At 34.8% G+C, this 14,850-nt stretch overlaps 1 protein-coding gene across 1 annotated transcript; it reads left to right on the top strand.

Annotated features, from left to right (window-relative positions):
• Window positions 1-2,686: 2,686 nt before the first annotated feature.
• LOC104165482 (attractin-like protein 1) lies at window positions 2,687-14,479 on the top strand (the record flags this gene model as incomplete). Its single annotated transcript, XM_009705126.1, has 4 exons — window positions 2,687-2,900; window positions 4,949-5,137; window positions 9,079-9,297; window positions 14,342-14,479. Coding segments are annotated over 4 exons (760 nt in total), but the record flags the coding sequence as incomplete, so codon positions are not given.
• Between the last annotated feature and the right edge of the window lie 371 nt (window positions 14,480-14,850).

Below are 14,850 nucleotides of genomic sequence, written 5' to 3'. Positions count from 1 at the left end.
ACAATCTGTGCTATCACCTGCAGTCTTCAGCTGTAGTGCACTACATCATGGAATTAATACCACATAACTGAATATGTGCTTTAAGCTTGTCATTAAAGCATTTTGGTGGCCTACTCAGTCATTTACCATATTTTAATCAGACATTAAAAAAAAAAAGTGTTGGATAATCTGTTTTTGGCATTCTAACAACGTGCCCAGAGCAGCTTAAGTGAGCCTGCAAGGCAGTAGCTTCAATCATATGTATCTGATAGCATGCTAATCAGCGTTCAGGTCTGTATTTTGATGTGTTACACTAGCAAAGAGCCAAAGATGGTACATATGGAATTTGAGATATCTGACATGATGACTACAAGTTGTCTAGATATTACAGCTGTTAAGAACGATGATGACTGCAACATGTGTGGATTTTGCTAGAGGTCTTTCATTTCTAGGGTACTCCTTTTATCTCCTAAGGCTGTGCGGGCTTTCATGATCCTCCCTGGGACTTTGTCATCATTAAAGGGATTCTGAGACACTCTCCTACTCAAGTAGAAAAATTACTTTCCAAATGTCACCTCTGCACTGTCTGTTTTCATTATTGTCCTGACATGCCTTTCACCATAGCTGGAATAGGATCTCTGTTTTCTATATACTGATGCTGAGGCCAAATTATTTGGCAGTGCAATCAAAACAGTTTAGTAGTATGTTGGAGGTTCTGTTGGCTAGAATTCCTCATCTCCAAAGTAGGCATTTAGGGTTGTTTTAGGTCTGTCTTTGTCAACAATTTATCCTGCCTAGGCCCCTGACATTTTTTTATATGTGCCTTCTTAGCATTCTGCAGAGAGATGTCTAGAGACATGCATAAATATTTAAGGTTTTCTGAAGCATGTGGACCATGTACGTATACAGCAATCTAGGCAACTAAGTACCAAATAAGACAACAGGTGTATGATCTACCACTTTCCAGATGCCCAAGTTCCACTTTTACTGCTTGCATCATGTTCTTTCTAATATCCAGAACGTGGGAGCTCTCACAGACATCTGGAAGTTTGGTCACCTGGGCTAGCAATGAAGTTATGAATTAAACAGAGAAATAAGACACAAGAGTGGCCCGTGGCATTTTTGCTGGATGTTCTTATTGCAGTTCAAGAGTCTCCCAGAGTGCACCACAACTTATGGAATGGGACATTTCTTAGTCATTTTCTGGTTTATTTAAGTTTGTTCCTACATCTGTAAGTCTATTAGTTGCTGTAGCAATTTTTGTTTGATCATACTCCCAACTGATAGGACAGAAGAAGAAGAAAACATAGGGAGGTCAGGAATACTGATTATCTACCTACTGATTTTTTTTTAAAAAAAGTAATTGCCACTGGTATTTTTGAAGCAAAATGAATAATCCTTCATATTTCAGTTTGGTCTAATAAGGTAGGGGAAAAAGAGGAATGCTCTGATTAGGTGTGGGCTTAAGAGCTCTGAAAGATTTTTCAACCATGGATTAAACCTGAGTGGCCAAAGAAAGATGTGAGATCAAAGATGGAAGTTCTCTCTGAGAGATGATGGCAGTCACTCTTGATTCACTTCTGAAATAGCACATAGATCTTGAACCATGGCAAGGTCCCTTTAGGTATATTATAGTGTTTTACTTACGTTGACCTGTAAATTTGAATCAGTTGAGAACTGGATTTGCAATCAGATCAACATCTCCGCTTTGGAGCTGACAACATCTGTCCTTTGCCTGGTGTAGATGTCTGTGGTGTTTGTCCCTTTGGTATTCACCTACCACCACATACCTGTCACAGCCCTTAGTCTCTCTATATCTCTGTTCCTTATGTTTAAACTGGAGTTACTGAAAACTGCCTGCACAGAAATTACATAAGGAAATGTTTGGTTTTGATATCTGGAGATTTTTTTTTTACAGTGATGGGAGCAAGAAATGTATGTAGATTTATCCTGGAACAGGCAAAGGCCTTTGTTCCTCAAAATCTGCTTTTTCTCTTGGTAATTGTATAAAGATGAAATGATAAAAATGAGTAGAATTTGTGATGTAATTTTACTGATACATCCTAAATATTTTTTGAGATTTAATGCTTTTTATGTTTTCTAGACTAGTTTTTTTAATAGCTTATAAATCAATAATGGAAGTGTATTCAATGTGTATTTAATGGCATTGGTGTTGTGGATGTGCCGCTTTCATCTCTGTCTCTGATTTTCCTGAAGATGTTGATGAGTACCAGCAATGCAGATTTCAGAGGATGGAATATTTATCCTGTTTTTTCCTGAACTTTGATTTCCGTGAACGGCTGTTAACTTAGGTGTATTTTATTATCCACATTAGCCTAGCGATTAGTAATCAGTATATATGGAAAAAAAACCCAACCCCCAACACTTTGATTACGACCATGTGGCCTAGTTCCTGACTCTGTATCAAATAACAGTAATCAGAATTGACTTTGAACAGAACAAACACAGATTTTTAGTAGAACAGAGGCATATAGTGGGTAGGGTTTTGGCAGGGTCTGTGTGTTTCAGCAAGGTAGAACAATTAAGATAAAAACTGTATGGACGATGGCTGATGAGATGATAAAGTGAGAAAAGAACATGGTGAATTCTCTCAAAATGTGAAGTTGCTGCTATGCTTTGAAATGTTTTAATTTAAAAAAAGGCATTTTAACTAATTATCTCACATTTTTTTTATTCTGATTCATAGAAAATTTCACCTTGGGTAGGTTTACGCAAGATCAACATCTCGTACTGGGGATGGGATGACATGTCTCCTTTTACAAATACAACTCTGCAGTGGCTTCCTGGAGAGCCAAATGACTCTGGTTTCTGTGCATATCTAGAAAGAGCAGAGGTGGCAGGTCTGAAAGCGAATCCATGCACTGCAATGGCAGATGGTCTTGTGTGTGAAAAACCTGTTGGTAAGCCATCTGTTATACTGAGTTACTGTTACTGTCATGATCAAGCTGTTTTTATTTGACCAAGAGAGAATTTTGGACAATTTGGATTAAATTATTACCAAAAAAAGTTTACTTTTTATTTTTTTTTTTTTTAAAATATGGAGCTTTAATCTAGAAAACAACATTCCTGAAGCAGCAAATATTTATTTGTGAATTAGTTTACATGGCTTAGTTTGCATTACACTAGAAGTCTTATAAGTTGCCTCTAAATCAGTAGTAGTCAGTGACAACAGTGATTGTAGCATGAAAGCATCTATCGAAGTGTTCAACAAGGCTGATGTTTTCTTTCTGAATCTCTCTGAATATCAATGAACATTTTAATGGTCTAAAAGACTGACAAAACAAAAATTCTTGTCTCCATCTTTTAGGTTTGTATATAAAGATTCCTGTGGCAAATAGTCACTTGACAGTTCAAATTAGCATTTTCGTGCTCCGATTGTCGTATGTTTCTCTTCATAGCTGTGAGGTTGAAGCACTTGAAGTTCTTTAAATTTTCTCTTCACATTTATTTTGTGCATTGTTCTGTCTGCAAAACTAGAAAGTAGCTACATTGTTGGTGTATTAGGAACACTGAGTATCAGTCTGATGATTTTGCTGTGAAATTGCCAGAGTTGTTAACTTGCATAACCAATATGTGATCTTACCAATCCTTTATTTTCTTATAAGCAATTCCAAATAATAATGTAATTGCAAAGTATATATTGTACACTTGTTGCTACTGCCATCTATATTTTCTAAAAATTTCATCTTTCACAGTGTTCCTAATTTTGAGTTAATTATTACCAGATGTTTCTCAGAATAGTAAAAGATAAATTCACAACGGAAGAGACATCTCAAAATGTAAAAGATACACTAGATGGAACACAAATGACATTATTAAGATGCAGTATTTTGCAATTAGATCAGTGTTATATGCATCTGTTACTGGTGTCTTGTTTTAGTTTCTTTTTGATCTTGAGGTGCTTCAAAGACTATAGAAGTCAAAGTACTTCAGCCTTATGAGAATACTTCTGTAGTTCAGCTAATTTTTGTTACTTTTTTCTTTGTATTTTTTATTAGTTGCAAACCACAGCTTGAACACGTAGTTGGTCAAATCCAGGAACAGCCTTGGTTAAATGATTTGGCGTACTATATTAGCAGATGAAGAATGGCTTGAGAACTTGGCTTGTGTTGAATATGAGTCAATAATATACAAAACCATGGCTTAATCCAGATGTTTCACAAGGCACTTCTGTATGGAGGAAAATATAATGTTCTCTATACTTTTGTGTTCCTACCAAAGAATTACTGTACTCTTGTTCCTGTACACTTTACAGTTTTATTTGAAATCAAAGAAAAAATCAGGAGTTAGGGTGTACAAGTTCTTTTCGTGTTACAACTTTTTGAGGTGACATATACCACTAATCTCGTAAAAATATGGTCTCTAGTAGAGAAAAACAAATAAAGACCAAAACCCAATGAAGAAAAAAAAAAAACCAACCAAACTTGTTTTGCACTGAACAATGTTTCTCTTGTTACTTTCCTTTTGGATTCTAGAGATTTTTCGTATGTACACTATAAGGCCAAATTTTAGGGGATAAGTCATAAGTAGAATATTTATTGTTTACTCACTGTTGAACTAATGCGGACGATAGACCCCAAACTCTCCTCTACTTGCTATAGAAGTTGGAGATTTTTTTTATACCATGCATGTGCAAGTAACTAAGCTGACGTTGCCAGGCAATGAATATTAAATTTACTATTTCAGTATATAGATAAAATTGCTGTGAAAATTTTTAAATGGACTCTTTTAGAGCTCTAGTATGACTCATGCTGAGTATTACTTAATTTTTAAAAAATATTACTGTTTTTGTATACTGCACTGTAAGTTTGGACTAAATTATTTATAGCTAGTTAAGGAAGCAACCACTTTCACCTTTAACAAGAGTTTTTCTAATGGAACATATGATTAAAGAAAAAGGAGATTGCACTTGTGTTCAAAATTATAAATGTTTGTGGTTCTTTTCCAGTTAGTCCCAACCAGAATGCCAGACCCTGCAAAAAGCCATGCTCCCTGCGAACAACATGTTCTAACTGCACGAGTAATGGCATGGAATGTATGTGGTGTAGCAGTACAAAACGATGCGTTGACTCAAATGCCTATATAATCTCCTTCCCATACGGACAATGTCTGGAATGGCAAACTGCTACATGCTCCCGTGAGTATCACAGTGAACATTGATCCTATTAGATATAACGTCGTATTTTTTTCCACTCATAAGAGCATCTATATGAATAGGATTCAGCACATTCACTAGAGATAAAAATAGTTTCAGATGAATCATCTTATACAGCTACTAATGTGGGCAGTCAATACTGTGTATGTATTTTCTAGATACAGATAAAATATTAGTAATTCTTTTATGATGAAACATATTTAGTCTGTTAAAACAGATAGTAAAAGCATTTATTGTTTTCATATAAAGAAAAAATACTATAGTTTTTTTTGTGACCAGCATTGTCGTGTCATATAATGGCCATGAGTTGGAACAAAATACTGTTAAAATTAAGAAATAATATGCAGACCTTAGACTTACAGTTATTAAAGACATCTGGTTATTAAAAAAAGAGATGAGCTGAATTCAGAGTTCTTAAGATTCTGATTTATTTTCTCAGTAGATTCAAAGAAGTACATTTTCCTAGCATGCAAAGTTAAAAACAAGGCAAGTGAGTTCTTTGTCAAGCAGAGAAGGTACTCCCCAGATGTCCCCTTTGGAAGTACATTTCATCAGAAATTGATGCAACACCTTTCTAGACAATAAGAAACCTACTCAATGTACTTTTCAGTATACTGTTCAGCTAGAACTACTTCTTCGCAAGTCTGTAGTGACTGGAACTTGTTAAGTTCAGCACCATGCAGTTCCAGTGTATGTCAGTGCCATAATTCATGTAGATGCTGGAGCAAGCTGCATGGTGCCTTAAATTTTTGTCTCAGTTGTGATTTATTTAAAAAAATTCCTCAGTTGCCATCTTACAGAAAACTGGTTCTTAGTATTTTTACTGTCCTTCAAGATTTGATTAAAATATTTCCTAGCTGTAATGGACTCCAATGCAATGGGACCCAAAATTAATATGCAGGACTTCTGAGAGCCCTTGAACTCTCATTATTGCTCTTCTCTGTGAGAGTGTTTCTCTAGTTATTTGAAACTTCCTTTCCCTCTCCATAAGGGTCTTTTGATATCAGCATCATTTTATTTCTGGGTATGTTCTGGCAGGACTGATGAAGTTGTCCAACACGAAGCAACTTGCTTTAGGGTCTTAATTAGATCATGATTCCATTTAAAAGATTTTGGATGCAAATAGAAAAGGTAGTTACTTGCTTTCAACTAAACCTCGGGAAAATATTAAGTAAAATAAGGTCCTGCCATATCTGTAACAGGAACTGTTGATACACTCTAAACTTAGGAGAGAAGAATGACTATATGTACCAGACCACTATGTATATCTGGGTTAAACGAAAATAAGGCATAGGAAGATTTTTCTTTCAGGTAAAACTGGCCAAGGATAGTGGAACCTACAGAGCCTAAATAGAGATTCCTCTTCATCCTTAGTAATCATAAACCACAATGAACCAGTACGATGTTGCACTGTTCTGGTGAATTTTTACGCTTAGAAAATTTCAGATATTAATCCAGGTTCTAGCGCCCAGGTTCAGTGTGGGCTAAAAGTAGGGTTTACTTGTTCCTTGGGTCTTTATGTCCTCTAAACCCAGTCATCAGCCCATGTTTGGTTAAGAAGAAAGAAATAATAGGAACACCTAATCTTCTTATCCCATATATTTGGAATACTAATACTGTAATTATGTAAAGGTTTCTCTCTCCTAAGAGTTCACTAATCTTTTTTTCACTCCTATAAGGAGTCAGTTTTTCAACTTACACAATATTCATAGTGAGCTGTGGCAGAAGATAAATAGATTGAAAATTTGGAGATAAAATAGACCGCCACACGAATGATGCTTAGCTTTTAAAAATACCATATATTATTGCAGCCTGAACTTTTAATTCTGTTTCTGTGCTTGTGTAGTATTTGCACATCGTGCATATTCAATTTGTTTGGGGAACACAAAAGATTGTTTTTAATTTAATTGTCATTTTTGTCAGGTCTGTAAAAGTTTATATTAAATAAGGCAAATGGGATTTGCTATATACCAGTTCTTCATTATGTAAAGGCAGTTTTGTATTGAAAATGTATTTTCTATTCAGCAAATTAAAGAAAAACAAGATTCTGTGTCGATAGGCAGGATTTTTTTCCAATTTAAAGCATTACATATTTTGCATTTAAACAAGAAAATGAATGTTCAAATGAAACATGGTTCAGACATTGTTTCAGTCTAAATGACTTGAAAATTTTGTTAGGTAAATACATCATTATTGCTGCTAGGTAATGAAGTATTAAGTGGATTCCCTTATAAAAGGGTAGTGTTTCTACTTACTTGAACAATGGAATGTAACTACCTTTAAAAAAAAAAATCCCCTTTATTTTATTTTTATTCTGAATGACTGATTTCTGAGTTTTGGGATGTTTTGCTCTGAATGGCGAAAATAAAACTTCACACAAGCATGTATGATTTATAAAAAGAGAAAAAAAACAAAAACCAAACACAAACAAAAAAAACCCAACACACCAAAAAAACATGAGAACTTCACATTTATTTTCACAACTTGGAATAAAAATGAAGAACACTCTTATACTGGTGACATTTTGTCATTTTATACGTCCTTGCCAAAAAGTTGCATTCCACTCTTCCCCACATCTTCTATCCATTATGACTTTTGATTGAGTAGCTGACAGTTGAACAAACTTGGACCACCTGTAGTATTTAAAGGGAAAAAAAAATTTTTGCTTGAATATCTCCTTCTTCCATAAACAATAACTTCTCAGTTAGCTCTCTTCAATTTTGCGATTGAATGCCACTGCAGAGAATATCTGATTTTCACTTTTGGTTCTGTTTTATCTTCCATGAAGATAGTGCAGCTGATACTTCAGAACTATTTTCTCCTAGCTTTATAAATAGCAACATGAGAATTGTTTGGATAATGTACAGTGCAGCTCTGAAAGGGCAAGCCACCCAATACAGAATGGTGGTCTTTATTTTTCTGCTGATCTTCTAATGTATTCAAAAACCAAAATTTGTATCATTCAGCTTGCGTCACGAGTGATGTTGATTTCCAAGAACAGTTGAGCTCCTTCCCCACCTTTTTTCCGTATTTGGGAAACTTGGAACATTTCCTTCTATTTGGATTCTTCCAAGTCTAATGATACAAAAGCTCATGCTCCAGCTTTGTGCACAGTTGAAGTCCTTTTGAGATCTCATTCAGATTCTTAACTGCCTGTTTTCTTGATATCTGCATGTATCTTTACACTACTTCAGTATTTTTTCTCTGACAACTTTCATTACTTTTAAACAATGTTAATAGTGGCTAAGGTCAGAGTAGCTAGCTTTATTCTGCTGTCAGTTTATTTAATTAGAAATGAAATAATTCTACTTAGTATAGCCTTTATAGCATGGATTCAAGTATTGTCTTTGTGGAGGAGAGTGATCCAGGTAGTTGTGAACATTAGTTGGATATATTGTCCTGACTGCAGCTGAGCCAAATTGAGAGGTTACACTCATGTAGAAGCTATTTGAGTATCCTCCAAAAAACTCCCACAAACCTTTAAAATACCTTCTTTTAAAAAGAAACGTAGACTGTTTCTGGCTTCCTGGTAGCATCTTCCTGAAGTTCATATATGCTTTTAAAATTTATTTTTTAAGTATCTACAAAGTTAATGTGAGAAGAGACAGGGACCCATAGTGATCAATGTTCAAATGATTCTGATGTTAATTTGATTCAGTGTTACAGCATTAATTTAAAATTTTAAGATGTAACAGAAAAAACTCAAATAAACTTGTGAACTCTAATGTTGTTCCTGAAGATACTAAATTGCACAAAGAAATAGAAATGTAAAATTGTTTCTTCATCAGCTGTTGTAAAATCCTAGCATCTTATTTAAAGAACAAAACCAAAAAAACACCAACAAACCAAACAACCAAAAAACCAAACTAAAGCCTGAAACAAAAAGACCTCTTTGCATTAATATTGTATTCCATGTAATAAAGCTCAAAACTGCTCTGGACTGAGGACCTGTGGACAGTGTTTGGAACAGCCTGGATGTGGATGGTGTAACGATCCCAGTAACACTGGAAAAGGACAATGTTTGGAAGGATCATCAAGAGGCCCAATGAAGCCTGTCGGCGTGCACTCTGATGAAATGGTGCTTGATGCTAGTCTTTGTCCAAAAGAGAAAAATTATGAATGGTCTTTTATCCAGTGTCCAGGTAAGGTCTGCTTTCATTCTTTCTTACCTTACTTCCATGAAGTAAGAGATGTTTCTGTGTTTAAGCATGCCAAATTAACATAATTATTTTGAGTAATACAAATAACATTTGCATGAGAGTGTTATTTTTTCTAAAATATTTCCTAGATATATAGTTCATTGAATCATAGAATGGTTTAGTTGAAATGTACCTTAAAGATCATCTCGTTCCAACCCCCCTGCTGTGGGCAGCGACACCTTCCACTACAGCAGGTTGCTCAAAGCCTCATCCGACCTGGCCTTGAACACTTCCAGGGATGGGGCATCCACAACTCTCTGAGCAACCTGTTCCACTGCCTCACCACCCTAATTTACCCCTTATATCTAATCTAAATCTTCCCTCTTCCAGTTTAAAGTCATTACCCCTTGTCCTATCACTCCATGCCTTTGTCAAAAGTCCTTGGAAGTAGTTTGTTCATCTGTGTCCACTGAACACAAATGTGCTCACTGTTATACAGGTTCACATGTGAAATTTAATGCATAATAGTTTAACCAAAATTGCCATTTATTTGTAAATAAGTTTTCACCCATCCTATCCTACTTTTCCAATCCAACTGTATGGATTTGCTTCATCTTTTGCTTTCTTCTGGCTTGTGTATCCATTAAAAAAGAGTGCTGTTGGAGAGAAATTATCTATAGGCAGCTGCTGATGGCCAGGAGCAGGAACTTCCTGTGTCCGTGCTGCTCATGCAAAAGTCTAGCTGGCTGTTGGAATGAGGGACTGCCAAATATCTGAGCTGTGCCTCCGGTCTACCTTTTAGACATTTTGAGTAAATAAAATGTATGCCTTTGTAATCCTAAAGAGAATATCTCAAGTGTAAATTTAAGCCATACCAATCTGATTATAGTATTTTAATTTTTAACTTCATTGCAAAAGTAAGCAAGACATCAGATGCTTTAAGACAGTGGAAGCTGAGCTGGTATGGCCTCCTGTATGGAAATACTCAAATCCTGAAAGGAGTGTGTGAAAGCAGCAGTGTAGTAGTGCAGGCAAATGAAAAGCACACTGGGGAGTTTGACAGACCTCCAGTGATAATTTACAATAAATAATGCAGTTTAAAAGACAGCTTGAAAACTTTTTTTAGAATAAATGGTGTATTGTGCTAAAGTTATTTTTCCAGCAAGTGTTCCTACTGCTGATAAATTTGGAAGCTGGAATTTCTCTAGGATCAAAACTTTTATGGGTACATGCAGCTATTTTTGTTTGCTCTCCTGGGTACTTTTTTCATCAGCATATTCTCCCTGCATGTATGCATATATATGTGTGTTTATATATATTTATATGTAAGTGTGTGTATCACTATATTATTTAGAAAGCAGAATCTCTGAAGAAAGTTTTATTTTGGTAACTTTTTTGACTACATAGGTAGAGAGTAGATTTTTTTCATTTTTTTTTTTTTTTTTAAAGTTTCAGAATAATGAAGTGAAATATAAAACCAGGTGAACATTGTCAAATGTTCGTCTAATACCATTTCCTGAACAACGAAGCCTCTAGTAAATTTCTGGAAACAATAGAATGACATTACATTGTATGGAAACTTAGTACTTTGTATGTTAAAATACAAATATGTTGATAATAAGTGCATTGTTAGACTTTCAGTGCAATACATAGTATCTACCAGTAGTGGAATTGTAATGGATATATATATATTGCTTGTCTAAACTGTTTGAGTTAGGAGATTTCATCACCTTATTTGTTTAATATTTATTCTGCATGGATAAAATTCTGTATTCATTGTATGTTCTGACGAAGAATTCACTGAAGTTCCATTTTAGTTTAAAAAAACACTAGTTTTATGAGTTTGAGGCAAATCCTACAGAAGTCATAGAATTAAAATTTCAGCTGATATGAAGTTTCATTTTGATTGATATAGGCTGTAGGTTTTATTCCTAAGCTTTTGTTTTCATTTTCTTAAAGTGTGAGCTGTAGTGGATTATAATAACAGAGTTTATTATTCTTAGCACAGCAATCATTTGATGTACTTGAAAGAAGATAGAATTGGTACTAAGTCTATATAAGCTTACTGAACAGTTTGTAGTTTGGATGAAAATAAAAATAAATAGGTTATAACACGTAGTTTGAAGATTATGCTGCCACATTGGTGAATAGTTGGCTAAACCATTCATGATCATTCATGTATGCACTTAGTTTTCCTTGTAGTTCATATCCATGTTCTTTATAGTGCCTCTGGGCAATTGTGTTGGTAAGTATTTTAAATTCGTTCTCTTTTTCTGTCTGTTCAAATCTTTATAACTAGTATTTAGCAAGTAGCATAAAAAAATGTTTCTTTTTGTGACTGATCATTTTGAAATCAATAGTCCTCAAAGCATCTGTCATCGTATTTCTTTGGATAGGAATACTGGTTTTGTAATCAGATTTATATTTTAACTGAACAATTATTATAAATAAAATAGCAAATATCATATATACATATATATGAAAAGGAAGAAAAATAGTGTTGGCATTTTCTCTGATGAGAAGAGCAGTTTAGGTAGAATGCAAGCCCAAGTTTGTCTTTAAGGCCTAAATTTCTCCTCTGAAAAGCAGTGTGAATTGATTCTGACTAGTTTGTTTAAAACTAGGTGAAGTATCTTTACACTAGATCCAGATTGTAATGCAGACATCCTTTTTATGTTTTCCCTATTAAGTATTTTCTTAAAACTATAATTATCAACAATTGTCAGCATCACCGACCATTTCAACACAGAAGTCAAAAGCAAATTAGACAAAAAATTACTCATCTCCAGGGTGGCCTCACTGAAGATTCAGCTAAATCACATTTGCATGTGTGAGGAAAATTACTCTGTTGCTGCCAGTGATGTACATTAAAATCACGTAAAGGAAAATTGACTCTAAAATTTGACTCCTAGTTCTTATTTAAATGATCATTACAATATCTCTTTGTTTTAATTATTTAATACTGATGTCTCCAGTTTGATTGCACTCATCTCTATCACAGAAAGTTGCTGAATTACGCAATTCTTCTGGCTTTTCACTTTTCTCAATGAGATACATATTTTTAGGAAAATCAGCAAGTATATAATATACTTTTAAAATGGTATGCCATGTCAATTGTAGATTGTATTGGTTCTTATTGTGTGTGTGTGTATATATATATATATATTTGAATTTGATTTAAAATCTCTTCCATTTTCTTTGCCTGAACAAAGTGTAAGAATTAAGAGTGTCATATATGACCAGATAGTACGACTTGCAGCGAACTAAAATTCACAATAAAAAAATTGATCAATTAAGACTGCTTTCATTATCCTTTAAATAACACAAAAATTAAGAAATACAAAACTAAGCATTGGGAAGAATAGAAAATTTATAAATCAATGACCCACTAGTTAGAGAATATCAGAATGAAATATTTTCCCTACGTTATGATACAGCCTTAATTAGGCAATCTTACTTTACTTCATATAGAACATCTATTTAATGCACTAGCAGTTTTTACTTTTGTTTTATTGGGCTACTTTTTTTTTTTTTTTTTTTTACATTTGCTTTAAGTAATTTAATGTGTAAGACATAGAAACAAAACCCAAAATGGAGCTACAATTCATGGTATTTTCGTGTAGCTTTTTCTGAGAAAGACAATAAACTGCAGAATGGCAAACTGCCTGGAGGAAGAAACCACAAAGTTGTCTAAAAAAATCAGGTGTTCTTAGGAAGAATAAAACTTGTAATTTCTACAGAGATTTTGTTGAGACAGTGGTAAAACTTCTTTTCCAGTAGGACAGAAATGTTTGATACTTGCTTACAAGATTCTGTAGGCATAGCTACAGAAGAAGGAAGAGATTGTAAACTTGGGAGGTTTCATGGTTTATGAGCCAAGCCTGGCAATGGCTGTAAATATATTAAGTAACTAAATTCTAAAACAGTTCTGAACTTTTAAATCATGCAGTGAGAATCTTCCCCCCCCCCGCCAAGACACCAGTCACTGTGACTTTTAGATTAAAAATACAGACTTAAAAAAAACCAAAACAAAAGAGATCTTACTGAGATAACTGTCCTCTGCTGAGTCTTACCATCCTTCACCAGCAAAGAATTGACAGGTTTGACATAGTCTGACATTTGACAAGGTGCTGTAATTGACAGATTGCTAATCTGCTGAGCACTGTGAGCTCTGAGGTCCCACTCCGTAGAGACGTCATCCTTCAAAATCTCTGGGTTCTTCAGCTGAGTTCTGGCAGCAGGATCGATGATTCTGGCAGAATTCACATTGTGATTTTGCTGCAGTAGTGATCAGTACTTTCTGAGTTTCTCCAAAACACGGAGCACTGGAGTGGAGGTGTGGTGCAAGATCAATGGTTTATGGTGTTGTTATTTGACAAAAAGCAATTTTATGCTTTTAAGGTCAGGTGTAAAAAATTTATGTCAATAGGAGTCCAGACTTTTTACTTTCAACCAAAGTCAACTGTAGTGAGGAGGGACTGGAACTGTTTGACATGGTCCTGATGTCCTTAAAACCCCTTAGTATGCTAAAGCTAATACGAGGATCAGAACTATTAAAAATAAGATGATCTCTGGTTATTTTTTTTGTAAGCTGTCTCTCCCCAGTAGATATAAGTTTGACTGAGTTGTTTGTGTTCTCCATCACAGTAGCCTTTCAAATGCTTCACAGAGGATTGCATGTAGGTATGGGGGTTTTCATTTGGTCTCAGTTGGTGACTTACTGCCCCTTAACAGGTTTCTTAAGGGACTGGGCAGCATTTTAAAGCTATGAGGACTGGATTCAGTCACACAATGGCAAAAATGCTTTCTCCCTCACCTTGAACTCGCATGTCACTACATAGTCAACTTCTGTGGTCTTTTGTGTGAATTCATGTCTTGTCATAATGCTGTTTTAAGGCATTTCTTTGTCAAAGTACAGCTATATATGGTGGTCATTAGTCAAGATTGAACTCCTCAGAATTACATTCTACTGCAATTTTGTAATCACATAGGAATGATTTTGTTCCCAAAGGAATTTACTAATGGCTTTTAAAATGTTATATTCTAGCTTGCCAGTGTAATGGCCACAGCACCTGCATCAACAGTAATGTCTGTGATCAATGTAAAAACTTAACAACAGGAAAGCAATGTGAAACATGCATGCCAGGATATTATGGGGATCCCACAAACGGAGGACAGTGTACAGGTAAGTTGTTCTGCTGGGGGCAGGGGGGAAAGTTGAAATGACATTTTATGTAATGTGAATTTAACTTTTATAACGAAACATGAAATTAACTTTTCTTTAAAGGTTAAAGTTTATTCAGTAATACAGATGAGTTGATCAGCTAGGTTAATGGTTCAAAATCAGATTAACATTTTTAAGAGAAACTTTGCATTCAGAATCATCATTGTGCAGTTGTTGTTTGGTCTGGATGCTTTAAGAACAAGATAGTAATTTAAAGATTCCCTCCCAGTTAGGGAAAGGAGGAGAGGGAAACTATCTTGTTGAGCAAAACCTTAAAACCTGATATTTCAGAGAGGCTTCATTTCATTCCATGTAAACAATCCTCTGAAAAG

Source organism: Cariama cristata, unplaced genomic scaffold (genome assembly GCF_000690535.1).
Source record: "Cariama cristata isolate BGI_N322 unplaced genomic scaffold, ASM69053v1 scaffold5058, whole genome shotgun sequence".
In the NCBI taxonomy this organism is placed as follows: domain Eukaryota; kingdom Metazoa; phylum Chordata; class Aves; order Cariamiformes; family Cariamidae; genus Cariama; species Cariama cristata.
This window is presented reverse-complemented; position numbering and strand designations above follow the sequence as displayed.